Here is a 27688-nt window from a genome sequence, read left to right as displayed (position 1 = left end):
ATATTCCCCTTTGCAGAAAGATTACTTCGCGGAAATATGTTGCAATTACGATCCGTCCGACGGAATTAAATTTCAGGTATCATTATACTTATATATGTGTACATATAATACATCGAAGGTATAGGTATGCCAATATATGCGGTTGCACGTTATATCTGAAATCGCGTGTTCGTATTCTCTGCATTCAACCGACTTATGATTGCTTCCTTCGTAATCTTTTTTGGAATTTTATTGACGTTCTTCCTATTCCCTTTTTTCGTACTTTCATCTACCTCGGATTCGAATTTTACGTTAACTAATCTTATTTTTATACACCTACGAAGCAACACGTTCGAAACCGCGGTTGTAATTATTTACGATTGTTAACACCCGTATTTTTGTACCAACGGAGAATCAGAAAAAAGTTTTCACAGCGTAAAAATATAAATTTTTATTATTAAGGTACATATTTCAATTTTAGAGCTTACAATAAAATTTCTGACTTAAATATAGTTACTGCAGAAACTTCCTAAACGTATCATGCAATGCAAAAAAACAATTCTAAACTACCGAAATTGTTAGATTAAATACATTGTCAATTGAACCCTGTAATATTTGAAATTTCTATGTAATACCCACCATGCTAATCAGCCTGTTTGTCATCATCGTGAAGGTAGAGATCTGCAGGCACGGTTGCCTCGATCATTGCCAATTGGACGGTCAGATAAGCCACTTCGCTCAAAAGCGTAAAGACCATCAGGCACCGTCGATACTTACTTACACCGCATCGGCAACGACAACCGCAACGACCGGCGAAGTGGACGAGGACGCTTCTATTTACGAGGACATTATCGAAAACGGTGCAGGTGAAGTCGCCTCTCAAGGTGAACCGCAGTTTCCAACCGTTGCCGAAAAGTCTTCGTCTCCGAAGGCCGAGGCCCAGACGAGTCAACGTCAACCAGCACCGATAGTCGAACCCCAGCAGGAAGACTCTGAGAGTCTTATGGGCCAGTCGTATCCGTTCTTGGTAAGCGTCTGAGAAGTTACGTTTCTCACTTTTCTAGATAATAGAATTGGTTTGAAAAAACTCTGGGAGAGCAACCGTAGGCGATAATAAACCGCAACTGAAGTCAGGTGTATTTTACTCTATTTGGTATACCCATTGCAGTCGTTTAAATTCCTCTGAAGTTCAGAGAACCATCATGCTGTGTCACGGAAATTGAAAACATATTATAGGGTGAGAATATCTAGTTTTATTCTCCAGAACTATAACGGTTTCAACCGGTTCGCTAAATCGGTTGTGGGTAGTTGCTGTTTAAACGTGAAAAATCACATTTTACGACATTATTTGATTGATGATGGGATGATTTTTAGTAAACCAAATGCATTTAGTTGTCGTAAGGTTGAAGGTACACCATTAGTCCAATTTGACTTAACACGGTACCGTTTTGCTCAGCAAATATGCCATTTCCGTTTTACTGCGAGTGTGGAAATTTGCGAATAAAAACTGACTATGCTGCAAAACAAATCTATGTTCGGACCTGTATTGCACTAGCCATGAATTTATTATGTAAAATATTCTTTTGTGATTGTTAATAGTAATTATACGAATGGCTCGATCCGTTTTAAGGGTGAATTGACACAATAAATTTCACGTACTCAGGGATGTTACCTCGATAAAATATCTGTGTAACACATCGCATGAATACACGTTGAAAAATGACCTCCCCAGGAACCGCTTCGGCGCCTGCAGCAGCAAGAGGATAACAACCCGACAGAAGAGAAGTTCCCACACGGTCCGCGGAACCTGGAAAAGGAGCAGCCACTGCACGCCGGTGAATCACTCTCGTCGGGAGGCGGATCGCCGGTAGCAACGCGTCAGAAAAGATCGGTAGTGGTTTCCGACCGGAAGGCGAGAAGCGCGGACGTCGGTGTCAGCGGTCTCTACGAGGTGATCTCGGAGGCGGATCTCGCCTTCAGTCCGGACGCCCACGCCGAGGCAGTGACCGTATTTCAAGGCAGGATCAGGGAGGAGGTCGTCTACGGTATCTGTCTTCCGATACCCGGATTCAGCGCCCTGTTCGTCATAGTATCGCTGTCGGCCGTAGTGTCCGCCCTTATCGCCGGCGCTATGCTGCATCGGCTTCAGATGCAACGCGAAGTCGTCGCCGTCAGCCAGGAAGGCACCGCCGCAGTTGCGACGCACAGATGGCTCGCTTACCGGCTGCTTCGCGTGCGTCGGCTCAACCAGATGCAGCAGCCTCCACAGATAAACCTCAGCCAGCCCCAGAGTCAACCTCAATCCGTGGCCGCCACCACGGTTGAACAAGGCTGACCTGCCTCCGGTATCACTTTAATGTATAATCATGTGTAATGCAGGTTTTCGGAGAGAACGAGAGAGAGAGAGAGATGGAGAGAGAGAGAGAGAGAAAGGAAATGGGGAGAACGAGGAAACGGAGACGAAAAAACAGGAAGAAAACACAAAAAAAATTAACCGCAACAAATACGAGAGAGACAATTATTATTATTATTATTATTTTTATTATTATTATTATTATTATAATAATATACGTATAATGCAATATACTGTACAAAGTACCCTAAACTATATCGTATTGAGTTTAGTATTCGGAGGAACGTAGTTAGAAATATACATCTGTCAGGGTATTTAATTGACGGATAAAGAAAGTTCTGTATTGGAGTGTGAAATGAATTCGTACATTAATTATTATTCTCCGGGCGGAAAACTTTAACTTTATGTCCGTTGAATTGAATCGATGAGAAAATTTTATTTTATAAAACGATTGTTATACTGACCGCATTTGGCTACACCGATGACTGTCGAGTCAATCGATTACAGCAGATCAAGCATGGCTGCGCGGGGTTTCTTATAAATTAAATCACAGATCGAATGCACAATAAATTTTTATGGTGAGAAATGAGTAAGAAAGCAGTGAAAAATAGCGATGGTGTACGACGTCTTTCTTTTCCGGAAACACCCCGACACATGTATATTTTAATATTTCTGAATAGGTAAATTAATAGTGTATAATTATTATAATTATATGTATTATTACCTTGTAAGTATGATAAGTATTCATTTAATACAAACCAACACAAAAAAATCTTTATTAAGTCAAAGAACAGATTTTCCACTACATATCGTATCACCTGTCTCAAAATTATATTGTTCTAGAATACAAAAACAGCCAGATTCTATAAAAAAATTTACTTGTGTACAGGTATTTTCTCATCCTATGATCGCAATCATGCGGCACATTATATCTTTAAATGATTCGGTATGTATTGGAGAGAAAGATGATTAATATAGTAGACATAAATATTTCAGAGACCTAAGTGCAATAGCTCTTATTGAAGAAGAACCGATTGCGAGTGGTTCCAGGGCATTTAAACGTTCAACTTATTGTTAGCGAGACAACGTCGTGTGAGGTGCGTAATTGATGTACCAAACAGCTCGTTGTTAGTGGGAAATGAAGCATTTTATCAAATGCATAAAATTTAAAATAATCGCGACTACTTGTTTGCGGAAAAAGTAGTTTATTGTATTATCACTCTGACATTGGAGTCGCATCAACTAATAAAGTGCTTTGCGGGTTGCATAGGACGAGGCGCTTGAGTGGAAAAAAATTACGAACTTACGGTATAAAATTTCTTTAAGAAATTTTGTTCGCGTCTTTTTTCTTAATATTAATTACTTTTGAATGTAAAATTTGGATAACATTTCCTCGCAGTCAAATTCGGGGCACCTGATGTAATTATTTTCATCAGTTACGGTTCGACGAAATATAATTGGAAAAATAATTCAATAAGATTTTTATTTAAGAAAATATACACGAACGGCTTCAATTATTTACAGTAACATTCCTATTTTTCATATATAATGTCTACACCGTATGCCGAGTGCCAATTTCATTTCGATATACGATATAATTTTTGAATTTTTTTACAACGATTATATGTATAATTAAATTGCTTCAACTCCATGCGACTTTACGCAACAAACTTAACGCTCTTAAAATAACATGTTCTGCAAATACGACAACGATAAGGAACAAATTAACAATTCCAGATTAGCGAACAGGGTTGATCGCACAGAAAAGAAAATTGCTCTACACGTACCGACAATCAGTATAACGTATGCACAATAGAATTCCAATTAAGTTATTTGGTTGGTGATATGCGCAGAGAAAAAGAAAATTATAAATAAAAATGCAATGTATCTTCCGATGTTATAACAACATACTTAATTGATGTTAAAATCTAAATAACGAGTTATTAATACGACATGAATGTGTGAATTACACACAGAATAAAATACCTACATGATTGTAGGTATAAGTACGTTCTGAGAATACTCATTATGAATCTACAATATAATGTGCTAAATTTGATGCAGAGAGAATTTACGTATAAATATAACAATCTGTGTCATTGCCGACTGGTTATATTCGTCCGGGCGGCTACTTCCTCGTTCAACGATTTTCGTCGAGGCCTAACCACAGGCTGTGAATGACTCGCAGTAATGCGAACGTGACAAACAGTATTGCTGTTCAAATTATCACCAGGAGATTGAGTGTTCTGTCGTTTTGCGCTGCCATTATTTGAGTCGGCGCTGCTACCACCACAGCTTTTTCTTTTAACACCGTTAAACTCCTGCCTAAACAGCATCACAGAGGATCGGGTTTTCCGCGGCTGATAATCGGGTGTGGCTTGCATCCTTTCGAGGGCAGCACGAAGCGGCAATAGTCCAACGGCAAACGGGATCTCCTTGCTCGGCGAATAGTCCATATAGTCCTCAATATTGTTCTCGCTGTTTTCCAAACAGTCTGACATGTCACCCCACAGTACTCGACTCACAGTAGCTATGGTGTTGAATTTATTTGAAAACTTTTCCCCTGGCTCTGGTTTTATTATCTGCAATTTATCTGGCTTCAATTTACCATTAGCTATCACTTTCTCTTCACTTCTGTTGATATCCTTGGATAGTGATAAATGGCTTTTGCTTCTACGTGCAATAAACTTGCTATTACTTCGCAGTGATCTTCGTGGATCTGAGCATTTTGCCACCGAGCTTAGTGGACTCGCTTTATTCTCATCTGATTCACTGTAATCTGAGTCCTTGTTCCTGCGTTTTATTGTCATAGAATTTTTCCGCATATCCCTTCTTCTCTCCATGTCCTGGAGAGTCTTATCGTTTGTGGAATCGTCGTTTTCGTGCTGGCTCAGCCTCACACTTCTTCGTAATGTTGGTGGACACTGTATGGAATTGGATCTAAAAATGGTGGGATCTAATTGCTCATTTGTGAAAATCTCTTTCATTTGTCTGGCATGTTTATTATTAAAGTTGACAGTAGTGTCGATGTCAACAGATGCAGTTGAGACGACACTTTCCTCCGAGGTATCACTACTTGTCAAATCTGATATGTTCTCTACAATTTTGGGTCCTAAACCTAAAATATACTCGCTTTCCAGTTCAGTTTCATTCCTCGACGGTTCATCTTTCAAATCTATACAGTTGTTATTCGCTAGTTCGGGTGAATTCTCAGTCAATTTAACCAGCCGGTTCTCTAGTCTTCCACTAAAGTTACGTCTCTTTTTGTGCGTGTAAACCTTCAAATATTTATCAACGGTTCTCGTAAATTCTTGAAATTCAGGCATTGACTGATAGATAGTTTCGCATTTTTCTTCGATGCGAGATTGAGATAAAGGCAAAGGGATATCCATACATCGGTCAAAGGTTGTATCAGTATTTACAAAATCACAGCATTGTTCATAAAGCACAGGTTGCCTGCCGCTTTTATCGTTGCAAAACATGTTGGTATCGGCATTTACACTATCTGCAGTACTAATTCTGTGTATATCAAATTTCAATGCCGGATTCACAGCACTGGGAACATCAGGGTAGGTTTGCTCGATGTTTTTACGTGCAACGTCAATGAAAGATAACGTTGCTTGAGATTGATCAGAATTTCTTGCATCGGTGTCGTGTGTTGATGAATTGTCATCATTCAGATATGCTGCATCAGTACTTTCATCTGTGTCATTTCTGGGGTATATATCTACTCCAATTTTATTCCACGTCAAAGTCTGCCTACAGTCATTGTCACTGAATAAACTGTAATCACTTTCCTCTGCCAAATCATTGGCATTTTCTTCACAAAATTCTTCCAAACAATCGCTTGTTTCATCTGTGTTGATATTTTTAGCTCCAATCACATTTTTGACAATAGAAGCGAGTTCTTTCACCTGAAAAAAAAGTAGTCACTGCAGTTAGTACAATGTTTTCAGCATATCAAGAAATCTCATGCTAGGTTTCTGATTGACTATTAAATTTAACTTTTTCTAGGTGCACAGTTGAGAAAATCTAAAACAAGGGTCGTACATTTATACATGAAAAATACACGTCTCAGTTATACAAAGTTTACGTGATACTAAATTAACCCAACTGAAAACATGCAGCTTGCTTTATAACGAATGTATTTGAATAAGAAAAGGTATTTTGTTGTTCTTATTCTGTTTATTTGCTTGACTGCTCAACAGATTTGAACAATGCAAACCGATGAAAAAAAATACCAGATATTATCAATCTCAAACAATTTATACTACGTAATTACTACGTATATTCAAGTTGTACCTTGCAACACCATTTTCTCTTTCCCGAAATATTTACGTTATAAGTTATTGTTGTTACCCGAGAGCGATTGGTGACGGAAACATGCACAACTATTTTGTTATTGCCAAATGTAAAGTTTTCAATTACTGCGAGTCCTTGAGGTATAGCAAGTACGCTAGTCATTTTCAAGATGTCTAACTTCTCGCACCTAGAACAAGTTCCGCTTATGAATTTTTAGGAAGGAAATATCGTTTTGACATGTTAAACGCATAAATATTGCACATAAAACCATTGAATTATACTTGCATGTAGAATCGGTTGTTTCATGACTTATACGCTAATTACAATTGAACAGTGTACCGCGCAGACTTACCTTAAACACTATAGCAGCTTGAAGTAAAGGTTCCAAGTGCTGTTTCGAAATATTCGTTTCTCCGCAGTACATGAATTCAACCATCGATTTCAAAACTTCGAAATTGATGTCGCTGAATAGAACTGTCGGCTCCTGGCCCAGATCTTGCTCCAACATTTCCTAATATACACATATGATGAAAATTAGTATCACTTTTAGACGTCTAAAATATACTACATGAAATTTGACTGTTTAGTTTGATCGGTGTGTCCAAATTCGTGTCCGACATCAGCGTACAGTGAACATAAGGCGTAAAAAACATAAGCTCAGAATCAAGGAATGAAAGTAACGATCAGTCGTAAAGAGATATAAAGAATAAAATAAGTTACCTCAAAGTAAAGGCTGCACGATGCAAGTACTAGCTTGTGGACGCGCAGCCTTTGTTCCTGGCAAATCAGGGTAATATCGACAAGGGATTGTCGGGCCAAAAGTCCGCTGAATCTCTCTGTGACATGGCTAGCGTGTCCTTCCCACTGAAGAACGTATTCTCCACTGCTATCAACCATCGTTGCGACTATAATGAAAACAGAAGAGAATCGTGTAACTTTCTAGATTGTGTATAATTAATGATTGAAAAGGATGTTTTTTATTCGTTTATTAACTTACCATGGAATCACCACGCATGTAAGTAGGAAAATAAATAAACGAGGAAATCGAGGAAGAGTGTATGGAAAAATGGATTTATTTGTTAAATTATCGTATTACTGCTTGTGTATGTACGATTTACTGACGTATGTGACGCGATATTGTGCTTATACTATTAACGCGGAATATTTCTATAATTGTACAAAAGAAATGAAACTCCTCGGGTTCCAGATTGCGAACTTTACGCGAGGTAACAACTAGTTACTGCACATCAGTAATAAGCTAAAGATATCGCCTTTTTCAAACTCTGTATCTCTCACTGGCTTCACACTTTCACAGATGAAACTAGAAAACTCTAAAATACAAAACGGGTCCAAAGCTCGAACCTCGAAGGACTACTGACTGACAAAACCTGCCATCTGGCCAATAAAAAGAACAATATTTTTACATAACAGAATGTTCTCAACCTTGAGTATCAACCTCGCTTTTCAGCTAACTTACAGTAACTTACAGGTTCTTGGACCGTGCAATAATTTTTTCAATCCGAGTCATACCGTGTATGGTCACTGTAATTCAATTGGAGAGCAAGAAACTGCCTTGATAATGCCTTTAGTTGACATTGACAGAAGTTCGAGATTTCGAGGCCCCCTATGAAGTTTCAAAAAGTTCTGTGAGGTGCTCTACTTTCGCTGAACACACATGAGGTTCTCAACCTCGCCATTGCACATTGTGTAATCGTGTATTATAAATAAAGTATTCGCTTTATGACAGAATATAATAACACGTTGAACATACATGGCCGTATGTGAAGCTCCGCAGGTGAAACGGCATGCTTAAAAATAGCAACGTAATTGACCAGACGTTATTTTAATTTATCTAATTTGTATTTATAACTATTCAATTCGCTCTCTGCCGGAAGCCCACTACTTACAAGGCTACATATATGCAGTACTTTAATCTCGGCTCTGGCCACACGTGCGCCAGTTGTACCTTTCCGCTAACCTGAAATTCCTCTTTTACACGTTTCGGATATCTGCTTCTATTTTGAGAGATACCGAAGCACCGTGTCCGGCGTGCGGTAGGCGTGTTAGTATCAGGCGATAAAAAATGTCTTTCAAACTAATCGCCAGCCCTCATAATCCACCGTTAGGTAATGGAAACTGAATAAAATATTCTTCTCTGTAATGACAAACACCGCGTGAATGGTGGTAAATAGTATTCTTGGAACACGGCTGTCACGATAACCTACTGATTGCAACGTGTAATTTTTTACTTACTTAAGATTAACGAAAATCTGCAAGCCGCTTTTATCGGGAACCATTGAATTTAATTAAATTTTCATCTAAAGTTTGAACTCGAGTCGCTTTAAATTTCTCCTCGCTATTTACTAACTCAACTGCATGATATCACATTTGTTATCACTAATATTGCATCATTCTGATTAATCAACCTGCACTTAAATAGTTTTATCAGTTGAGTGCTATTCAAACTATATTTTTTTGGTACATGTTTCATACAACTTAACTACGTTTTACTCATTTACACATTTATCGCTTAATTCGATGGTCATATGCCTTATGAATTGTACATGTAATTTAATGTACACACTTATTGTCACACACAGGTGCATTGGCCATAACTGAGTTGCTTCGCAACGATGGGAAACTTAAGGTAGATGTATCCTGGTCTGAGATCAAGGGATCTAGCAATATTCAACTCTTTGATAAAGAAGGTGCTTTAATTGGGGAAAACAACAACGAAGCAATTCGATATCTGGCACGTACCATAGACTCAGCGTTGTATGGCAAGTATCTAGAAAGAATTATTTTATATACGTGAAGCTGAAGCTAGCAGTCAGAGTTAGCTACCAAATGTCTTAAACTCTGTGAAAATAAAAAAAAACACAGTTCAATTTTATCCTCATACTTCTATAAAAGTATTGGGGATTGAAGGTATTTCACAAAATTTTGATTTACGGATTTCACTAACCCGTTCAAATGAACGTTACAACATCTGGCTGTTAATTCTGACCAAAGCTGGAATTTTCATCTGTTATGATCTCATTAGATGCAACACTTGACTTAGTTTAATAATAATATTATATTTTTTCTCATGCTAACATCTGTAAATCCTTTGCAATTTACTAATTTTTAGTAAACGATTGTTTTTTTATCGTGGTAAAGTTATTGTGTAGAGTTACATCAGCTATATCTAAATCATATCATAGTTATTCTTGTATATCTCTGTAACTTTAAGTAGAGAACTCATATTTTAATGCGATTTGTTGTTTTGTAGGTGGAGAGGGTGCTTTGGAAAGAACCGAGGTTGACCATTGGCTATCCTTCTCGATTGGTCCTCTCAAATGTTCGCAGTCTATAGAAGAGGCTCTGGCTTACTTGGAGCGCTCGTTGACACCAAAAACATGGCTAGCTTCTAAGAGGTTTACAATTGCAGATATCTCTGTCTTTGCAGCACTGTATAGCCAATCACGTTGGCAAGACAGTGCAAAATATCCAAACATCACGCGATGGTATAAGCATGTGCTTTCATTGCCTGCTATCAAAACGTCCATAGATACAATTAAAGCAAACGCTACACCTGCGAAAGACAAACCTGATACTGTTGGCAAAATGAACAAAGCACCGAAGGGTGGAGGTGCCAGAAAAGAACAAGGAAAATTCATAGAATTACCTGGTGCTGAGATGGGGAAGGTAAATTGCTGGCTGATTTAAATAATTTATTTTTGAGCTGACACAAACTTCACTTATCACTCAGTAGGAGCCTTTGATTTGATTTCGAAACCACTTGATTCACCTTGTAACTCCAATTTTCATAGCTGATAATTGGGAAAGATAATGAAGTTTACTTGTGTTTAGGTGGTAGTACGTTTTCCACCAGAAGCTAGCGGCTATCTTCATATCGGCCATGCAAAGGCGGCTCTGTTGAATCAATATTACGCTGACAATTTCCAAGGGCAATTAATCATGCGGTTCGATGATACAAATCCGGCTAAGGAATCCGTCGAATTTGAAGAAGCCATCTTGCAGGACTTGGAAATGCTGCAAATAAAACCGGACCGATTTACCCACACCTCACAATACTTTGATTTAATGCTTAAATATTGCCAGCAAATGTTGACTGAGGGCAAGGCATATGTTGACGATACTCCAGCAATCACTATGAAGGAGCAGCGCGACCAGAAATTGCCTTCTGTGAACAGAGATAACAGTAAGTGGTTTGCTGCTTATGATAAATTGATATGTTTGATCGACATAGAATAAGAGAAGCAAAACTTCTTTTTCAACAAAGCGTTTATCTGTATCTCGTTGATCACCATGAATCTCTCCTTCAGGTGTAGAGAAGAATTTGGAACTGTGGGAAGAGATGAAGAAAGCTAGCAGCCGTGGCAAAGAGTGCTGTGTGAGAGCCAAAATTGATTACGAATCAGTTAACGGATGTATGCGTGATCCCACAATTTATCGCTGTAAACCTGAGCCCCACCCTCGTACAGGCACTGAATACAAGTGTGTAATCGACTTCTTCTCTCCATTTTACCTAAAAATTGTTCACTGTTGGCGAAAAATTTTAACTGTTAGTTTATTTGCTCAGGGTTTACCCAACATACGATTTTGCTTGCCCAATCGTTGACGCAATTGAAGGAGTAACTCATACGCTTCGCACAACTGAATACCACGACCGAGATGCTCAGTTCTATTGGTTTATAGAGGCCCTTAATCTTCGGCGGCCACATATTTGGGCATACTCAAGACTTAACATGACACACACTGTATTGTCAAAGCGAAAATTAACGTGGTTTGTAGCTGAAGGACTCGTAGATGGTTGGGACGACCCTCGTTTTCCCACAGTAAGAGGTATTTTACGTCGAGGAATGACTGTGGAGGGATTAAAACAATTTATCATAGCGCAGGGTAGTTCAAAATCCGTCGTATTTATGGAATGGGATAAAATTTGGTCGTTTAACAAAAAAGTTATCGATCCTATTGCTGCAAGGTACTGAATTTTTTACTATAATTTTGTTTTAATTTTTTGGGTTTATTTTTCACGAAAGTGCTGTTCTTTGCGCATAGATAAGCGCTTTTGGTTCTATTCTTCCTATGTATCTCTGTACAGAGCAGGAATAGAAACTCATATTTCGAGTAAAAATAGGTAATTGATTTATTGTTCTAGGTATACAGCTCTCTCACAAGATCAAACGATACCTGTTCGTGTATTAGATGCAACAGAGGGATGGCTTACAGTTCAAAATCATCCGAAAGATCCCACTCAGGGTACTAAAAGAGTGCGGATCGGACCCAATCTGCTTATCGAAAAAGATGATGCCGAAGTTCTGATTGAAGGTCAGAACGCAACCTTTATAAATTGGGGAAATATTTTAATCCAGAAAATAAAGAAAGAGAATGGCAAAATAACAGAGATTGAGGCGAGATTGAATCTTGATAATAAAGATTTCAAATCAACCCTCAAGCTTACTTGGCTCTGCCAAGATAAAAGTGTAACAAAGGATAAGGTCGAAGAGTCAAACTTGATACCATGTTATGCCGTTTATTTTAACCACATTATCAGTAAGGCAGTACTAGGAAAGGATGACGATTTCAAAGATTTTGTCGCCAAAAATACAAGGGTAAGTTGAACATTTTCGGAAAAACCTAATTGTTATCATCTTAAGTCTTCAAATCTTGTTTAGGCTTCAAACCGAATCTCGTATGATGCAAAATTTTAAATATACTAATTGCCATACAAAATCTCCTTTTTCACAGAAAGAGGTAACATTGCTAGGTGAAGTTGAACTGAAAAGGGTGGTCAAGGGCGACATAATCCAGTTGCAAAGGAAAGGATTCTTTCGCTGCGACGTTCCTTATGCTCGGGCAAGCCCACACTCTTCGAGGGAACAGCCTCTGATTTTATTCCATGTGCCTGATGGTCACGCCACCTCTCCCACCACTTTACCTGTAGCTTCCCCTACTACTTCCTCAACTAAGGCAACTGCCGAAACCAGCCAGTCACCAAAAGAGGTTTGTCCCTCTATGATTTAGTGAAAGGTGTTGATATGGCCTGTTGAAGAACAGGTGGGTTATCTTTGCTCCACATCCTTTGCCATATGGTTTATTAAATTGTATATTTAATGTTGATATAGACGAGGCATTCAAATTCCTTAAATATTCCCAATACAGTTTCTTTTTGTCCATTAGTTTTTGTCCTCGTCAAAATCTTTTCTCATTACATTCTAATGGGTCAGAATAAAATGGTAAAAGTGCCGATTATTTGTTTTAGTTAAATACTGTCGGCAATAATGAAGAGGACCTAAGCACAAAAGTTGCTGCGCAGGGTGAAAAAGTCCGAGAGCTCAAGGCTGCTAAGGCGGAAAAGAAAGTGATCGAGCAAGAAGTAAAGACTTTGTTAGCCCTAAAAGCAGAATACAAAGCAGCTACGGGTGCCGATTGGAAGCCTGGAGCAGTGGCAGCTCCTGCTGCGAGTAAAACAAGTAACAACGACCGAAGCGCCGAGATTATATCTGGTGAGATTTCAAAGCAAGGCGATAAAGTCAGACAACTAAAAGGGGAGAAGGCAGAGAAAAAGTTAGTCGAAGTAGAAGTAAAAACACTTTTGAACTTGAAGGCTGAGTATAAAAGTGCGACTGGACAAGACTGGAAACCTGGAGTCACACCGGTAGGGATGGCGACAGATGGAGTAAAGAGAGAGGATAAAATAGCCGGTGACAGAAGCGCGGAAATAATATGTGATGAAATAGCAAAGCAAGGTGATAAAGTGAGAGTACTTAAAGGAGAAAAAGCTGATAAAAAAGTAGTTGAAGCAGAGGTAAAAACGCTTTTGAGTTTGAAGGCAGAGTATAAGTTGGCGACGGGTCAGGACTGGAAGCCTGGAACTGTGCCTGCTCGGAAAGCAGAAGGGGAGAAAAAAATGGATCCTGGAGCAGAAATATCTGTTCAGATTGCAAAGCAAGGAGACAAAGTGAGGCAGTTGAAGTCAGAAAAGGCAGGTAAGAGTGTCATCGACGAAGAAGTGAAAACCCTACTTGCTTTGAAGGCAGAGTACAAAATCAAAGTTGGTAAAGAATGGAAACCAGAAACAGTCCCCTCGGCAGCAGTAAAAGTTGAAACTAAGAACGATAATGTAGAGAAAATATCAAACGAAATTAAAAAACAAGGTGATAAAGTACGCGACCTCAAAGCTGTTAAGGCGGATAAGAAAATTGTCGATCAGGAAGTGAAAATTCTTTTGAATTTAAAAACTGAGTACAAGACTGCTTCAGGACAAGACTGGAAACCGTCTAGTTCTTCGGCTCCTGCCAGAGATGCTAAGAAATCAGATAGCCAGTCAAAGAAACCAGCGAGTGTTAATAAGAGTGCGAAGGAAGCAGCAACGAAAGATAAAGAAATAACTAAAACTGGCACAAGATTAGGCCTAGAGGCCAAAAAAAATGAAAGCCTTTCAGAATGGTACTCACAAGTCATCACTAAAGGAGAGATGATCGAGTATTATGATGTGTCAGGTTGTTATGTCCTCAGACCCTGGAGTTACCACATTTGGGAAGTTATAAAGGACTGGTTTGACAGTGAGATAAAGAAACTTGGGGTCCAAAACTGTTATTTCCCTATATTTGTGAGCCGGGGTGTTCTTGAAAAGGAAAAAGCGCACATTGCCGACTTTGCCCCTGAAGTAGCATGGGTAACGAAGAGTGGCGACTCTGAATTAGCAGAACCAATTGCCATAAGACCTACTTCGGAGACGGTGATGTACCCAGCATATGCTAAGTGGTTAAAATCTCACCGGGACTTGCCTCTCAAGCTTAATCAATGGAACAACGTTGTGGTGAGATTTTATGAAAATTATTAGAAATCATTAAGTCCAAGTGTAACGTTAGTGTAACGAAGCATCAATGGAAATGGCTATTTCACAACTTTAGAACTATTAGAAATTCAGAAAACTGTTGACCAAGAAAGTTTAAATACAGCAATGAATAGTCACTTTATTACTGTGACCCTTTCAGACTATCTAAAGTTACCAAACAATGATTGAAAATATATATTTTGTTTCATTAATGTTACTAAGTCCAATTTCGTTTGTACATAAATTTATGTGTGTATCTTTTTCAGAGATGTTGCTTATGTAGCCCTAGGATATATATTTAAATGTAAATCTTACAATTGAAGCCTGAACTTTAATTGCAGAGATGGGAATTTAAGCATCCTCAGCCATTCCTAAGAACTCGAGAGTTTCTGTGGCAAGAAGGCCATACAGCATTTGCAACTAAGGCTGAAGCAGAAGAAGAAGTACTAACTATCTTAGAGTTGTATACCAGAATTTATCAAGATATATTAGCAATTCCTGTAGTCAAGGGTCGGAAAACTGAAAAGGAAAAGTTTGCTGGTGGCGATTTCACCACGACAGTTGAAGCCTTTGTTTCTGCAAGTGGAAGAGCCATACAGGGTGCAACTAGCCATTTCCTTGGACAAAATTTTTCGAAAATGTTTGATATCCAGGTCGAAGGAGCTGAAGAAGGTAGCGAAAAAACATATGTTTATCAAAACTCATGGGGAATAACAACACGTACAATAGGTGTTATGATTATGGTACGTAGCAATCAAGCATCCTTAATCATGTATTCCGAATTCAAACCACTTCAAACAACGTCATTTCCAAGTCTAAACACGCAAATCCTAGACCATTTGGAGTGAAACTTTTTTTAATTTATTTACAATTAGGTCCATGGCGATGATAATGGTTTAGTGCTGCCTCCGAGAGTGGCTGCTGTGCAGGCAGTCATTATTCCTTGTGGAATCACAGCGTCTAGTACACCTGAGCAGCGCCAGCAATTGCTTACAGAGTGTACCAAGTTGGAGCGTGAACTGAAAATTGAAGGGAAATTGAGAGTTCAGGGTGATTACAGGGACAATTACAGTCCTGGTTGGAAATTTAATCACTGGGAGCTGAAGGGTGTTCCTTTGAGAATAGAACTAGGACCGAAAGATTTACAGAAAAGTCAAGTTACGTTGGTGCGCAGAGATAATTCTGCCAGGCTGACAATACCACGGACTCAAGCAAATACAGAAATCAAAAACCTGCTGGAAGAGATACAAAAGAGCATGTTTGTTAGGTGAATAGGCTCAGGTTTAATTATTAAATGAGTATAAAGAATTCAATTCACTGCTGACAAGCCACGACTATTTATGTCTCCACTCAAACTTAAATAATCATATTTCAAGGAAAAATATCTCATATGATAAAATTCTAAGAAACATTTTGTCTTACGTCTTTTCCAGGGCCTTTGAGGATATGAAACAGCATATAAAACAAGCAGAAGATTGGAAAGAGTTTTGCGCACATTTGGATAACAAAAATATAATCTTAGCGCCTTTCTGTGGAGAAATATCGTGCGAGGATAAAATCAAGGCAGACAGTGCAAGGTAATACACATATTGGGCAACGTGTTAAGAATTAGGGTCAATTTTTGTTTCTTTGTTTTGAAAACAGAACTCGAGGCTTAGATGAATCACAATCTATGCAATTAGCTTTTTTTCAACTAAATTTTCAACATCTTTCTTAATTTGTGATCAATGATAAAAATATTTTTTACAGAGAGGATGCTGGTGAAGAGCCTGGAGCTCCAGCCATGGGAGCTAAAAGTCTGTGCATCCCATTTGAACAACCGATACCTCCGGCGCCGCTAGAAACGTTGCGGTGCATTAATCTTGAATGTAAAAACAAGCCGAAATTCTATACTCTGTTTGGACGTAGCTACTGAAGAAAATGGCGTTTTTCAATCAATTTTTAAGAAGCTACAATCAAAATACACGAAAAAGGTATAACAAAACCTGAGTAACACACCGTAAATAACGCCACGAAAATTAGAATGAAATAAAAACGGTTCGCTTCTTTTGAAAATGCGATGATTGAAAGAATTTTTTGCCTTTTCCGTCCCCTTATTTGTGTGCTTGACAATTGTTAGACCCAGGAAGAAAGAATTAGCAATAGTACACTGCCAAAGGGTGCAGGATTTTATTAAAAATGCATCTGTTTTGTTAATTATAAATCAATTTCGTAGTATCGCATCAAGCAATGTTGTCGATTTCTTCGATGAAAGTCCTGCACTTTGCTTTCAAAGTTTTGACTGCTTCCAGGAAGAGAACAGCTGGAGGTAAAGCACCGAGCGATTCAATGGTAACTAAATGATTGAACAAACAAACAAACCAATTCAATAAATATTATGGATCGAATGCCTGAATCTGTAATTGATGAGAGAAGTTGAAAGGATGAAGAAAAACTATCATTAGTAGACAAAAAAAATTATTTAGACTTGTGATTTTGGTATGAAAATGGTCTATCGTTAATTGATACGAAAACTTACAGATAAAATGGTCAGGCACACGGGTCAGCTGAACGCAATCCTTGAGATCATTATGTCTGAATACATTCCTGGAGCAGCTGTCGTACCGGGCATTTTTCACCCTAGCCTCACGATCGTCTGGCCCATTCTTTTTATCCCGAACAATTTCAATTACTCCAGGACTAAAACAGCCCTTCAAGCGCTCAGCCATCTCCCCTTTGACTGGTTTCGTGAGTTTAATTTCAGGCAGCATTCTATACGTAGCAGTGGCTGCACGATAAATGGAGAAGATTAATAATTCTTTTTCCTTTTCTTTTATTAATGCAATCAATTGAAAGACTTGAAATTTTGATACAAACCTACTGGCGAGAATTTGGCGTGGTCTTTGCCGATCCCTTTAACTGCGTGCATAAAAGCATGTATTTCTTGACCGGGACGCATCTTGCATATTAATATGTCACCTTCCAAGACGCCAAGCTGCTCTTCGCCTTTGGGATAAATTTCTGCCTGCTGTCCAAGTGGTACCCATTTCACATCTCTACTATAAACTGTAAATATAAACGATTAAGTTTTATAATTGTGATAGGATTCATAGCTGATAACTCAGTAAAATATTGAAAATAGAGAGATCCTCGGAAATCGTCATTACTATGAAGATAGTGAATTTTGAAGTTCATCATTCTTCATTTTCACTAAAATATCCTGTTTGTTAGATTGAAAAGTAAGATACAAAAATTTTTTTTTACAAATCGTTGCAAAATAATTAATTGGACGACTTTAATATTCACCATTGTCGTTAATGTAAATATCCTCCGGTCTTCGAGAATCTTTACGGGGATGTGGATTCAACGAACAAGTCACTTTTAATTCATAGCGCAGAGTGTCTTGATCGCTAGCATCTTCATCTTCACTTACCGGTAATGCCGGATATTCAAACAAACGAGGATCTGCTCGTAAAGGCAATAATCCTAATCTGAAAATTCATGAAAATAGATAAATCAGTCTGTCTCCCTTTGCATGTTTTCTTACAAACAAGTTTTTTGTAATGCACCTCAGTTGACCAGTGTATTATATAAAAAAGTTTTCTTGCAACTACCTATGAGCCAGAACCTCATCTTGGATTAGACTCGTGTTATTTCGTATGAAAACTTTTTCTATAGCCATTGAAGGTACCTCGCTCAATAGGATTCTGCGAAATGCATTTGCCAAAGCTGGGGCACAGCCAATTAGATCAAACTCTAACTCTCTCCCGTTATCTCCTTCTCTGATGATCTCCACCTTGAGGTTCTGTGTAAATAAATTTTAAGAAAGTCATCGCATTCCAAGTGTATCTGAACCCCAAGCGACTCCAATTAGCACTCATTATTAGACAGAAAGAAAAGTCATATGAAAGAAATAGTAGTCTTTTTGAATGCTACATATAAGGACGGATAGTTACATCTGACTTGAGAGTTACTATGTAGCGTTGAATGATTATATTATTCTCCTAATTACCCACCTCTGCAAATTTCTCGATGCTCCATGGTTCTCCTTTTTGAACAATGGAATGTTCCACAGCCTGAGTTAAAATGAATCGGTTTTCATTAATTGATGCAATACATTGAGTTGCGATACATTGTTTATTACAAATGGCACTTACGTTGGAAATGGCGTATTCCTCTAAGATTATACGAGAAGAATCACCCTTCTGCATTTTCAGGTTGGCTTGTTGTCTTTTCCAGACTCTGATCTTCTACCCACGTGGATTTTAATGTTTGACAAAGGCAGCGTTCTGAAATACCGGCCAGTGATACAAAAGAGAAATGAAGAATGGCGAACGCGATGGAGCAACAAAGATACGGACTGCTCGTAGATTGCATATGTTTTTGGAACGCACCTAAAATAATAATCTCGATGGGTTTGCCCCCTGCCTGATCCTTTGAAACTTAGAAACCAGTTCGCGCCAAAAATGTAGAATTCAGTGTTGAACCTCGAGGTTATAAGTTTAGTATCAAACGCACGGACATGTACGAATTTTATTTATTTATTTAAAACGAACTTCATCAATCAAAGGCAAAACACACAATGTTTATTCAAAATAAAAACAAGTTTCGCACACCCAAAGCGCCTTCCAACACCAACCAACAGTTCGGTCAAGAACCAAACGTACCGAGGTAAGGTTCATTATTCATACTAAAACTAATTTTTACCGTGGTTTCTTTTTTCCATTATCAATAAATATCATCAGATCTGCTGATTTTTTATGGATTGTTCGTTTTATGATCAAAATGATCACTTATGTGCAGTAGAAATATATGCTTCGTTCGAGAAATCTAATGCCTGGTTTTTCTTCTACAATCTAGCTCTTACTTACTTTCTTATACTTTGCTTGTTATTGATTCGCAGAGAGGATTCAGCAGAGGGCCGTTTACGACAGTCGATAGAAAATGATAGAATCGATGAATTATATGGCTTTGTCAGAGTTAACGATAGTAAGGAGCGCACAGGTTTTCTGCTGAACATGCATTCTGTAAGTTCAGTCCTATTTTATGTTTCGAATGAAAATTATACCTATTTGCTTCCTGATGGTAATATGCTTGTTTCATTTTGTCATATTAGCTTGTTTAGAATGCATAACTTCAATGAAATTCAATCATTTCTTTTCCATTCGTTTATAGACCGAGGTGATAGAGGATGATAAGCGTTTAGTAAGTGCAGTCGATTATTACTTTATGGAAGAGGATGGGACAAGATTTAAAATATCCCTGCCGTATAATCCTTATTTTTATGTGCTATGCAAAAAGGATACTTTGCAAGAAGTGGCAACTTTTTTGCAAAAAAAGTACCCTGGATTTTTGGCTAAAGTTTACCCATTGACAAAAGAAGACTTGGATCTGGTAATTTACCAATGCTATTTATAAAGTCGTTGTCGCTTCGGTTTCAAAAGTGTGTGCAGATATACAAGAAAAGTACATTCAGATCATCAGTACTGAACCATTTTTTCTTGACAGCCGAATCACCTAATTGGGCTGAAACAGAAGTACTTGAAATTAACTTTTACTAACATGACTGACCTTGTCAAAGTACGGCGTGAAATAATGTCTGCTGTTAAAAAGAATAAGGAACGTGAGAAGAGCCACACATATTACACAGAAATGTTGGCTAGTTCATTGAATGTACGTGACCACAACCCTGTAAAGAATTTAACCGACCATATGGATAACATTCTTGATATTCGGTGAGTAGCGCAGCCAACAAAAAGTATACTCGTTGTAGTTTCGTGGACACTAGTTCCGATCAACGAATGTTGCCTTCAATTTTTAGTGAGTACGATGTACCTTTTCACGTGAGGGTATCCATAGATGTTAAAGTGTTTGTTGGAAAATGGTATACAGTAAAATCACGCCATACTGAACCACCTATCATCATATGCAGGGATGATATTATCGAAAGACCAGACCCTATAGTCTTGGCATACGATATTGAGACAACTAAATTACCTTTAAAGTTTCCCGATGTCAATACAGATCAAATAATGATGATTTCGTACATGATTGATGGTCAGGTAAGGCAGAAGGTTCTTAGACGTGAAGTTTAAGTAGCATTTCCGTTTTGACACCAGTTTATTTTCAGGGATACTTGATTACGAACAGAGAAATCATATCGAAAGATATAGAGAGCTTTGAGTATACTCCAAAACCAGAATTTGAAGGATTTTTTACCATTTATAACGAGCCAAACGAAGAGGCTGTTATCAGAAAGTTTTTTGCTCACATCAACGATGTCAAACCCCATATTTTTGTCACATATAACGGAGACTTCTTCGATTGGCCTTTTGTTGAAACCAGAGCAGCCATACATAATATAGACATGAAAAAAAAAATTGGTTTCTCTAAAAATAGAGATGGAGTTTATACTTGTCGCCCAGCTATGCATATGGATTGTTTATGGTATGTAAATAGAATTTAATGTTAATTAATTATACAAATAATGTATATTGTGTTATGCATCTTAAATAGAAGAATATTCTTCTTGAAAAATAAATTTATGAACTTCCCATCTGTTACAGTTGGGTAAAGAGAGATTCGTACCTTCCTGTGGGATCACAAAACTTGAAAGCTGTAGCTAAAGCAAAGTTGAGATATGATCCGGTTGAGTTGGACCCTGAAGAAATGTGTAGAATGGCGTGTGAGCAGCCACACGTTCTCGCCAATTATTCAGTGTCAGATGCTGTCGCCACTTACTACCTTTATTTGAAATACGTGCATCCTTTTATTTTTGCATTGTGTACTATTATCCCAATGGAACCAGATGAGGTTTGCAGCATTCTTAGTTCAATGATTAATTATCCTTCTATAACGATACAGTATTTGTTTCTTCGATTGATTATTAATTTTTTATTAATTATATCACAATGTAAGGGTATCGTTTTCGTTTGTATACCACTATTGCACATTGAAAGAAAACTTGAAATCGGGTATTGTACATGTTGAAGGTCCTGAGGAAAGGATCTGGGACACTTTGCGAATCGCTCCTTATGGTTGAAGCATTTCATGCCAATATTATATTTCCAAATAAGCAAGAAACACAGTTGAATAAACTAACAGCAGACGGACACGTCTTGGATCAAGAGACCTACGTAGGAGGTCACGTCGAAGCTCTTGAATCTGGTGTATTTAGAGCTGACATTCCATGTCGGTTTAAAATGGTCCCAGAAGCGTTTAACAAACTGATTGACGGCGTGGAAAAAGCTCTGAAACATACTATAGAAGAAGAAGAAAAGATACCCCTAGAGAAAGTTACAAATTTTGACGAAGTTGTCGAGAAGATTAAAGTCAAATTGAGAGCACTCAGGGATCAGCCTCTGAGAATGGAGAATCCGGTGATCTATCACTTGGACGTTGGAGCCATGTATCCAAACATAATTTTAACCAATCGTCTACAGCCATCGGCGATGGTTGATGAAACTGTTTGCGCTGCCTGTGATTACAATAAATTGAATGCTGTTTGTCAAAGAAATATGACTTGGATGTGGAGAGGAGAACACAGTTAGTTTTCTTTTGATTGGTTTTGTTTAGCTGAAATTACTCTTTCCTACTAATTCAAAGTTCAATTTTTATTAATATACCTCTTTCAGCGCCAGCAAGTCTGAGCGAGTTTCAAAGAATACAGCAACAATTGGAAATAGAGAAATTTCCACCGCTGTTCCCCGGTGGACCTCAAAGAGCTTTTCATCAACTTTCTAAAGAAGATCAGGCAATGTACGAGAAGAAACGGCTGACTGAATATTGCCGAAAAGCTTACAAGAAAACCAAGATAACGAGGATGGAGGAAAGGACACAAACAGTATGTCAGAAAGAGAATTCTTTCTACGTGGATACAGTCAGGGCGTTCAGAGACAGACGATACGAATATAAGGCTCTGACGAAAGTTTCAAAGCAACAAGTCTCCGCTGCTGTAGCTAAGGGCGATGCTGGTGAAATTAAGTCTGCTAAAAACCGGGAAATTTTGTACGACTCTTTACAGCTTGCTCATAAATGTATATTGAATTCTTTCTATGGATACGTTATGCGAAAAGGGTAAGTGTATTGTCTTGGATCACTTAAGCATCAAATTAATGCATTGTATCGATTGCACTGAATTATTATTATCATCTTCTGTTGTTTAGATCTCGATGGTATAGTATGGAAATGGGTGGCATTGTATGTTATACTGGGGCTCATATCATTAAGAAAGCTAGAGAGATAATTGAACAAGTAGGACGCCCCTTGGAACTGGACACTGATGGTATTTGGTGCGTTTTACCTGCTTCTTTTCCTGACAATGAAATCATCACAACAACGGATCAAAAGAAATCAAAAATCACAATATCATACCCGAATGCAGTGCTCAATTTCATGGTCAAGGTAAAATTTCACAAAGTATACTGATACTAATTCTGATCTTTTTTTTTACCACTTGTGGTACTTGGCAATTATAAATAGGCATTTATTATGATCTCTGCATTCTTCCTATTCACGTGAAACTTTACTTTGCAGGAGGAATTTACTAATCATGCTTATCACGATTTGGTTGACTCAGAAAATTTGGTGTATGAGGTCCGAAGTGAAAATTCGATATTCTTCGAAGTTGATGGTCCTTACTTAGCAATGGTTTTGCCAGCTTCAAAGGAGGAAGGAAAAAAGCTCAAGAAACGTTACGCTGTTTTCAACTTTGACGGTTCGCTGGCTGAATTGAAAGGTTTTGAAGTAAAACGACGAGGGGAGCTTCAGTTGGTCAAAATATTTCAGTCCTCTGTATTTGAATCGTTTCTAAAAGGTGACACCTTGGAGAAATGTTACGCTTCGGTGGCTAAAATTGCTGATCACTGGCTCGAAGTTCTTTATACCAAGGTACGTTAATCACACAATATAACACTACTTCATTCCTTATTCTGGTTATAAGATGAAAGGTGAGTATAAATTTTTCGTGAAAATGTTGACACTTTTAATATTGTCCAGGGTGCGAATATGCCTGATACAGAGTTGTTTGATCTAATTTCGGAAAATAGATCTATGTCGCGTAAACTAGAGGAATACGGTGCACAGAAATCAACTTCAATTTCGACAGCTAAACGATTAGCTGAATTCTTAGGTGATCAGATGGTCAAGGATGCAGGTCTTGCCTGCAAATTTATCATATCAAGAAAACCTGAGGGTGCACCTGTTACAGAAAGGTATAATCCTCGATTTTCTGATTATATCTATGTTATGGTATTACGAGGGATGGATTTCCATTTTTAACATTAACTGTCATGATTTCAGAGCCATTCCGTTAGCCATTTTCCAATCTGATCCTAATGTTAAAAGGTATTATTTGCGAAAGTGGCTTAAGGACCCATCGATTCAAAATGCAGACATAAGAGATGTGTTAGACTGGAATTACTACATTGAAAGATTGGGAAGTACAATTCAAAAGATCATCACAATACCTGCAGCAATGCAAGGGGTCAGTAGATTCTACCAATAATCTGATCAACTAATGCGTCAATTGCATTTAATACCATTTATTAATTGTTTCAGGTTGCAAATCCCGTTCCAAGAGTAAAGCATCCTGACTGGTTGCACAAGAAGATGCTGGAAAAGGATGACGTTCTTAAACAGAGACGTATCAATGAAATGTTTGTTATACAACCAAAGAAAGTCGCTACTCCTGATTCCGACGATGAATCAGACAGTCATGATGAAGATGAGATTAGAGACATAGAAGATATAGCAGGTGGTTCAGATGTTTTCAAGAAGCCAGTGGCGATGGTGAATAAGAGAAAGAGAGCTGCTTTGCAAGATGAACATGAAAATAATGTAAATAAGAGCTGGAAAGAAGTCCTCGGCTCACCTCCTCCGTTGGGAAACACGATAGAAGAAAAGCAGGCCTGGATTCAGTATCAGAAAAAGAAATGGGCTTATCAGGCGAATCAGAGGAACGATCGTCGGAAGTCAAAGAGAAGTAAAGTAACGGAGGAAATCTCTCCGCCAGCAAGTTACGCCGGTGTGGTAAGAAATGCTAATACTAGTACAATGGGTGGGTTCCTACGTCGAGCGCAAAGGGCATTGTTCGATACTCCCTGGCAGATAATTGAAATAGCAGAAACGACTGAACCTGGTTTGTTCAGGTTGTGGGCGTTAGTGGGTCAAGAGCTGCAACAACTGCGGTTGATAGTTCCTCGCATATTTTATGTAAACTCTCGCAAAGTCAGACCGGATCCGACTGTGGAAGACCTGTGGAGGAAGTGTTCAAGGATACTACCTCGTTCTCGAATCGTATACAATTTGTATCAGTACTCTGTACCGGAAAGTAACTATAAGAAACACGGTCCGGAACTTATGGCAGATCTATCATGCCCCAACATAGAAGGAATTTATGAAACTCAAATGCCGTTACAGTTTAGAGCTATATTGCAACTGGGATGTATTTGCGTCGTCGATCGATCAGCGGCAGCTGACATAAAGACTGGAACGGATACTTTTCATCTTAATCAACTGCAGTTCAAAAGCATTGCCACCCAACCGTATCTCGAGCGAAAGCAAGTACTGAAACATATATTTTTGTACCATCACTGGTCTGCTGTCGGTCAGAAAGCAATGTGGGGTCTTTTTCTAGCTCCGACTAAAAGGGCTTACATCTTTGTTCTTGACTCCGTTAGGACAAATCAAATGCCAAATATGAACACGTTGTATGTCTCTGAAAGAAATAACTTACTGAATAGCGATATACAGAACTATGTCAAGAGTTTACCCGACGAGATCCAGTTCAATGTCAGGGTCGAAACGGACTTGAAACAGGTTCAGCGTTTGGTACAAAGCGCGCTCCAGGCCTATAAAAACGAGAAGAAAGGGCCAACATTACTCGCGATTCAATCACCAATCGATATTTCCGTATTGTCACGGCAAATGCCGGTCTTGACTGAATTCCCAATGGTTAATACGCACATACAAGATATGGAAAATTTGTACAGTACTTTGGACTGGCAAAGAGTAGGTGCGAAAGCCATGATTCGCCACTATCTGAAGTCGGACCAAATCCTTGACCTTATGATTCAACAGTGCCGTTACTTTCATGCTCCAATTGGCAATCTACCGGCGGATCCAACAATATTTGGTGCAGACTTATTTTACGCCAGACACTTGCAGAAACACAATTTCGTTTTATGGTGTTCACCTACTGAAAGGCCCGATTTAGGAGGTAGCGAAAATGATGATAATAGGTTGTTAACTGATTTTGAGGAGAGCTCGAGTTGCGCGGCCAACAATGCAGGCACTTATTCCAGTACTTGCGTCGAGCTGGATGTTGAAAGTTTAGCAGTAAATACACTGCTCCAATGTCATCGTGTCAACGATATAGAAGGAACCAGCACGTTTGTCGCCTTTGACAATATGCCTCAAGCTTCCCTGCAGGAAATAGTCTCCGGAGGAGCCGGAATAACGGCAATTCCAAGTTACGATGAGACCGCTCTTTGCAGTGCAGCATTCAAGGTTCTTAAGACGATGGTAAATTCCTGGTTGCGAGACATATCAGAGTACCGAAACGTGTTTGCTGATTATCAGGTGATTCACTTCTATCGTTGGCTCAGATCACCTAGTGCGTTACTATACGATCCGGCGCTGCGCAGGACACTCCATAACTTGATGAAAAAATTGTTCATTCAACTTGTCGCGGAGTTCAGAAGGCTCGGCTCGATCATCATATTTGCTAACTTTAATAAAATCATTTTATGCACAAAAAAGAGGCTGATATCAGATGCTCTCGGGTATGTTGAATTCGTTGTAAAGTCCATTAAGAATAAGGAACTGTTTCACAGCATCGAAATAACTTACCAACAGTGTTGGGAGTATCTGATTTGGCTAGATTTACCAAATCACGCTGGCGTGAAGGGGAAGATTCCGGACGAGTTGAGGGGTAACCAGTATGTTCCTGACACAGAGCCGGATGAAGAGGATGACGATGATGGGCCAGAGATAATAATGAATTGGAATCTCATTGAGTATTTACCAGAAGAGGCGGCGTGCCAGGCAAGCTTCAACGCGATCGTAGCTGGATACATAAGTGCAGTTTATCAGCACATGAGTGAAAGCGAATCATCCGATGCGACGCCAAGACGTAGAAAAAGGAAAAACAGCAGCCTCAGTCAAACGTTAACTGCACCGCTTGGACTTGGAGCTCTTGAGAGCACAGCCGAGTTTGCCAAGAAAATAATATCCAGTGAAATGTCGCACAAACTGTTTCAAATAGTGCAAAAGATTCACAAGAAACTGCCGGAGAAGATTTTAACACGTGAGGAGAATCCCTATCTTGATTTCGGCGATGCCGAATCAAAGAAAATTAATCCAGCTCTCGAACTGGTCAAATCTATATGCAAGGTTTTATCCTTGGACAAAGAAGTCGAAGCAGAAGTACATATTTTGAAAAGAAATTTATTGCGTTTAATAGGAGTAGGGAATTTCGGTGACAGTGCGGAATGGAGCGATCCCTGTGTGTCCTTCACTTTGCCCGAAGTGATATGCAAAGCTTGCTATCACACTCGTGATATCGATTTATGCAAGGATAACGATCGCGCGTTCGAGAATAATAGGCACGTGTGGAAATGTCCGCTCTGTGAAACCAGCTATGATAATGCGGAGATTGAATTTTCGCTTATAGATACGCTAAACAGAAAGTGTATGGGATATATACTGCAAGACTTACAATGTGTGAAATGTAATCAAATAAAAAGAGAAAACATGAATGAATATTGCACCTGCGCAGGGCAGTACAGAACTCTCATTTCGAAACGTGAGCTTGTAAGATTCGCAAAGACGGCCAAATCAATAGCTATTAAATTTGGAATGCCTATTCTCGCAGAGACTGTTCAAAACACTCATCTAATAACAAGTTGAACGGTAATAACTGATCGTTTATCTTTAATACACTTTCACTTTGTAAACAAAATTTTTACGACTGTGAATACATTATATTTTATGAATTGCAGTGTTTCTTTTGAATTTACCGAAATGATGATTCAAGTACAAATGATCCAGACAAATCACAATTATACTCCATTCCCCCAAAACGGATTATACTCAAAGTTACACAATTTCTGCGCAACTTGAAACTGATCTTGAAAAGAACTATCGTGAAATTTATCTTAAAAATTTATATTTTTTTTTTCCATTCAAACAAATATTGTATGACTGGTAGAGTGAAGCACTATTTAACA

General features: G+C 38.6%; 5 protein-coding genes across 16 annotated transcripts in view; 3 read left to right on the top strand and 2 right to left on the bottom strand.

Annotated features, from left to right (window-relative positions):
• LOC124303782 (uncharacterized) overlaps positions 1-4179 on the top strand; it is a 40096-nt gene extending 35917 nt beyond the window's left edge. For all 5 annotated transcript variants that reach the window (XM_046761431.1, XM_046761429.1, XM_046761428.1 and 2 more), the window contains 2 exons: positions 653-1006; positions 1712-4179. In XM_046761431.1, coding sequence (XP_046617387.1) covers positions 653-1006; positions 1712-2314 — 957 coding nt within the window. In that variant the 3' untranslated portion in view covers positions 2315-4179. The remainder of the gene's footprint in view (positions 1-652; positions 1007-1711) is intronic.
• LOC124303777 (uncharacterized) lies at positions 3799-8906 on the bottom strand. 7 transcript variants are annotated; one of them, XM_046761413.1, is made up of 4 exons: positions 8888-8906; positions 7355-7539; positions 6987-7145; positions 3799-6246 (listed from the first exon to the last, which is right to left on the bottom strand). In XM_046761413.1, the coding sequence occupies exons 2-4, from the start codon at positions 7529-7531 to the stop codon at positions 4429-4431; spliced, it is 2154 nt and encodes a 717-aa protein (XP_046617369.1). In that variant the 5' UTR covers positions 7532-7539; positions 8888-8906; the 3' UTR covers positions 3799-4428. The 7 variants fall into 7 exon arrangements, with proteins under 7 accessions (XP_046617369.1, XP_046617368.1, XP_046617366.1 ...); XM_046761412.1 differs by lacking the exon at positions 8888-8906 and adding an exon at positions 8165-8295; XM_046761410.1 differs by lacking the exon at positions 8888-8906 and adding an exon at positions 8112-8265.
• Positions 8594-16552, top strand: LOC124303773 (bifunctional glutamate/proline--tRNA ligase). Its single transcript, XM_046761398.1, has 13 exons — positions 8594-8760; positions 9235-9414; positions 9906-10321; positions 10487-10838; positions 10963-11134; positions 11220-11621; positions 11799-12252; positions 12389-12643; positions 12903-14462; positions 14822-15223; positions 15356-15747; positions 15914-16057; positions 16230-16552. The coding sequence occupies exons 1-13, from the start codon at positions 8718-8720 to the stop codon at positions 16393-16395; spliced, it is 4938 nt and encodes a 1645-aa protein (XP_046617354.1). The 5' UTR covers positions 8594-8717; the 3' UTR covers positions 16396-16552.
• A 16-nt stretch (positions 16553-16568) lies between these two features.
• Positions 16569-18774, bottom strand: LOC124303793 (DNA-directed RNA polymerases I and III subunit RPAC1). Its single transcript, XM_046761456.1, has 7 exons — positions 18617-18774; positions 18476-18535; positions 18074-18264; positions 17766-17950; positions 17337-17525; positions 16999-17247; positions 16569-16815 (listed from the first exon to the last, which is right to left on the bottom strand). Exons 1-7 carry the CDS (start codon positions 18668-18670, stop codon positions 16703-16705), a joined length of 1041 nt encoding a protein of 346 aa, XP_046617412.1. The 5' UTR covers positions 18671-18774; the 3' UTR covers positions 16569-16702.
• On the top strand, positions 18744-27442 carry LOC124303772 (DNA polymerase epsilon catalytic subunit 1). 2 transcript variants are annotated; one of them, XM_046761396.1, is made up of 14 exons: positions 18744-19130; positions 19363-19486; positions 19635-19853; positions 19968-20194; positions 20281-20521; positions 20590-20906; positions 21026-21272; positions 21452-22004; positions 22094-22535; positions 22625-22862; positions 22995-23348; positions 23457-23671; positions 23760-23943; positions 24018-27442. In XM_046761396.1, exons 1-14 carry the CDS (start codon positions 19042-19044, stop codon positions 27366-27368), a joined length of 6801 nt encoding a protein of 2266 aa, XP_046617352.1. In that variant the 5' UTR covers positions 18744-19041; the 3' UTR covers positions 27369-27442. The 2 variants fall into 2 exon arrangements, with proteins under 2 accessions (XP_046617352.1, XP_046617353.1); XM_046761397.1 differs by lacking the exons at positions 18744-19130; positions 19363-19486; positions 19635-19853; positions 19968-20194 and having other exon boundaries at positions 20432-20521; positions 20610-20906.
• Positions 27443-27688: the final 246 nt, after the last annotated feature.

This window comes from Neodiprion virginianus, chromosome 4 (assembly GCF_021901495.1).
Source record: "Neodiprion virginianus isolate iyNeoVirg1 chromosome 4, iyNeoVirg1.1, whole genome shotgun sequence".
Lineage (NCBI taxonomy): Eukaryota > Metazoa > Arthropoda > Insecta > Hymenoptera > Diprionidae > Neodiprion > Neodiprion virginianus.
This window is presented reverse-complemented; position numbering and strand designations above follow the sequence as displayed.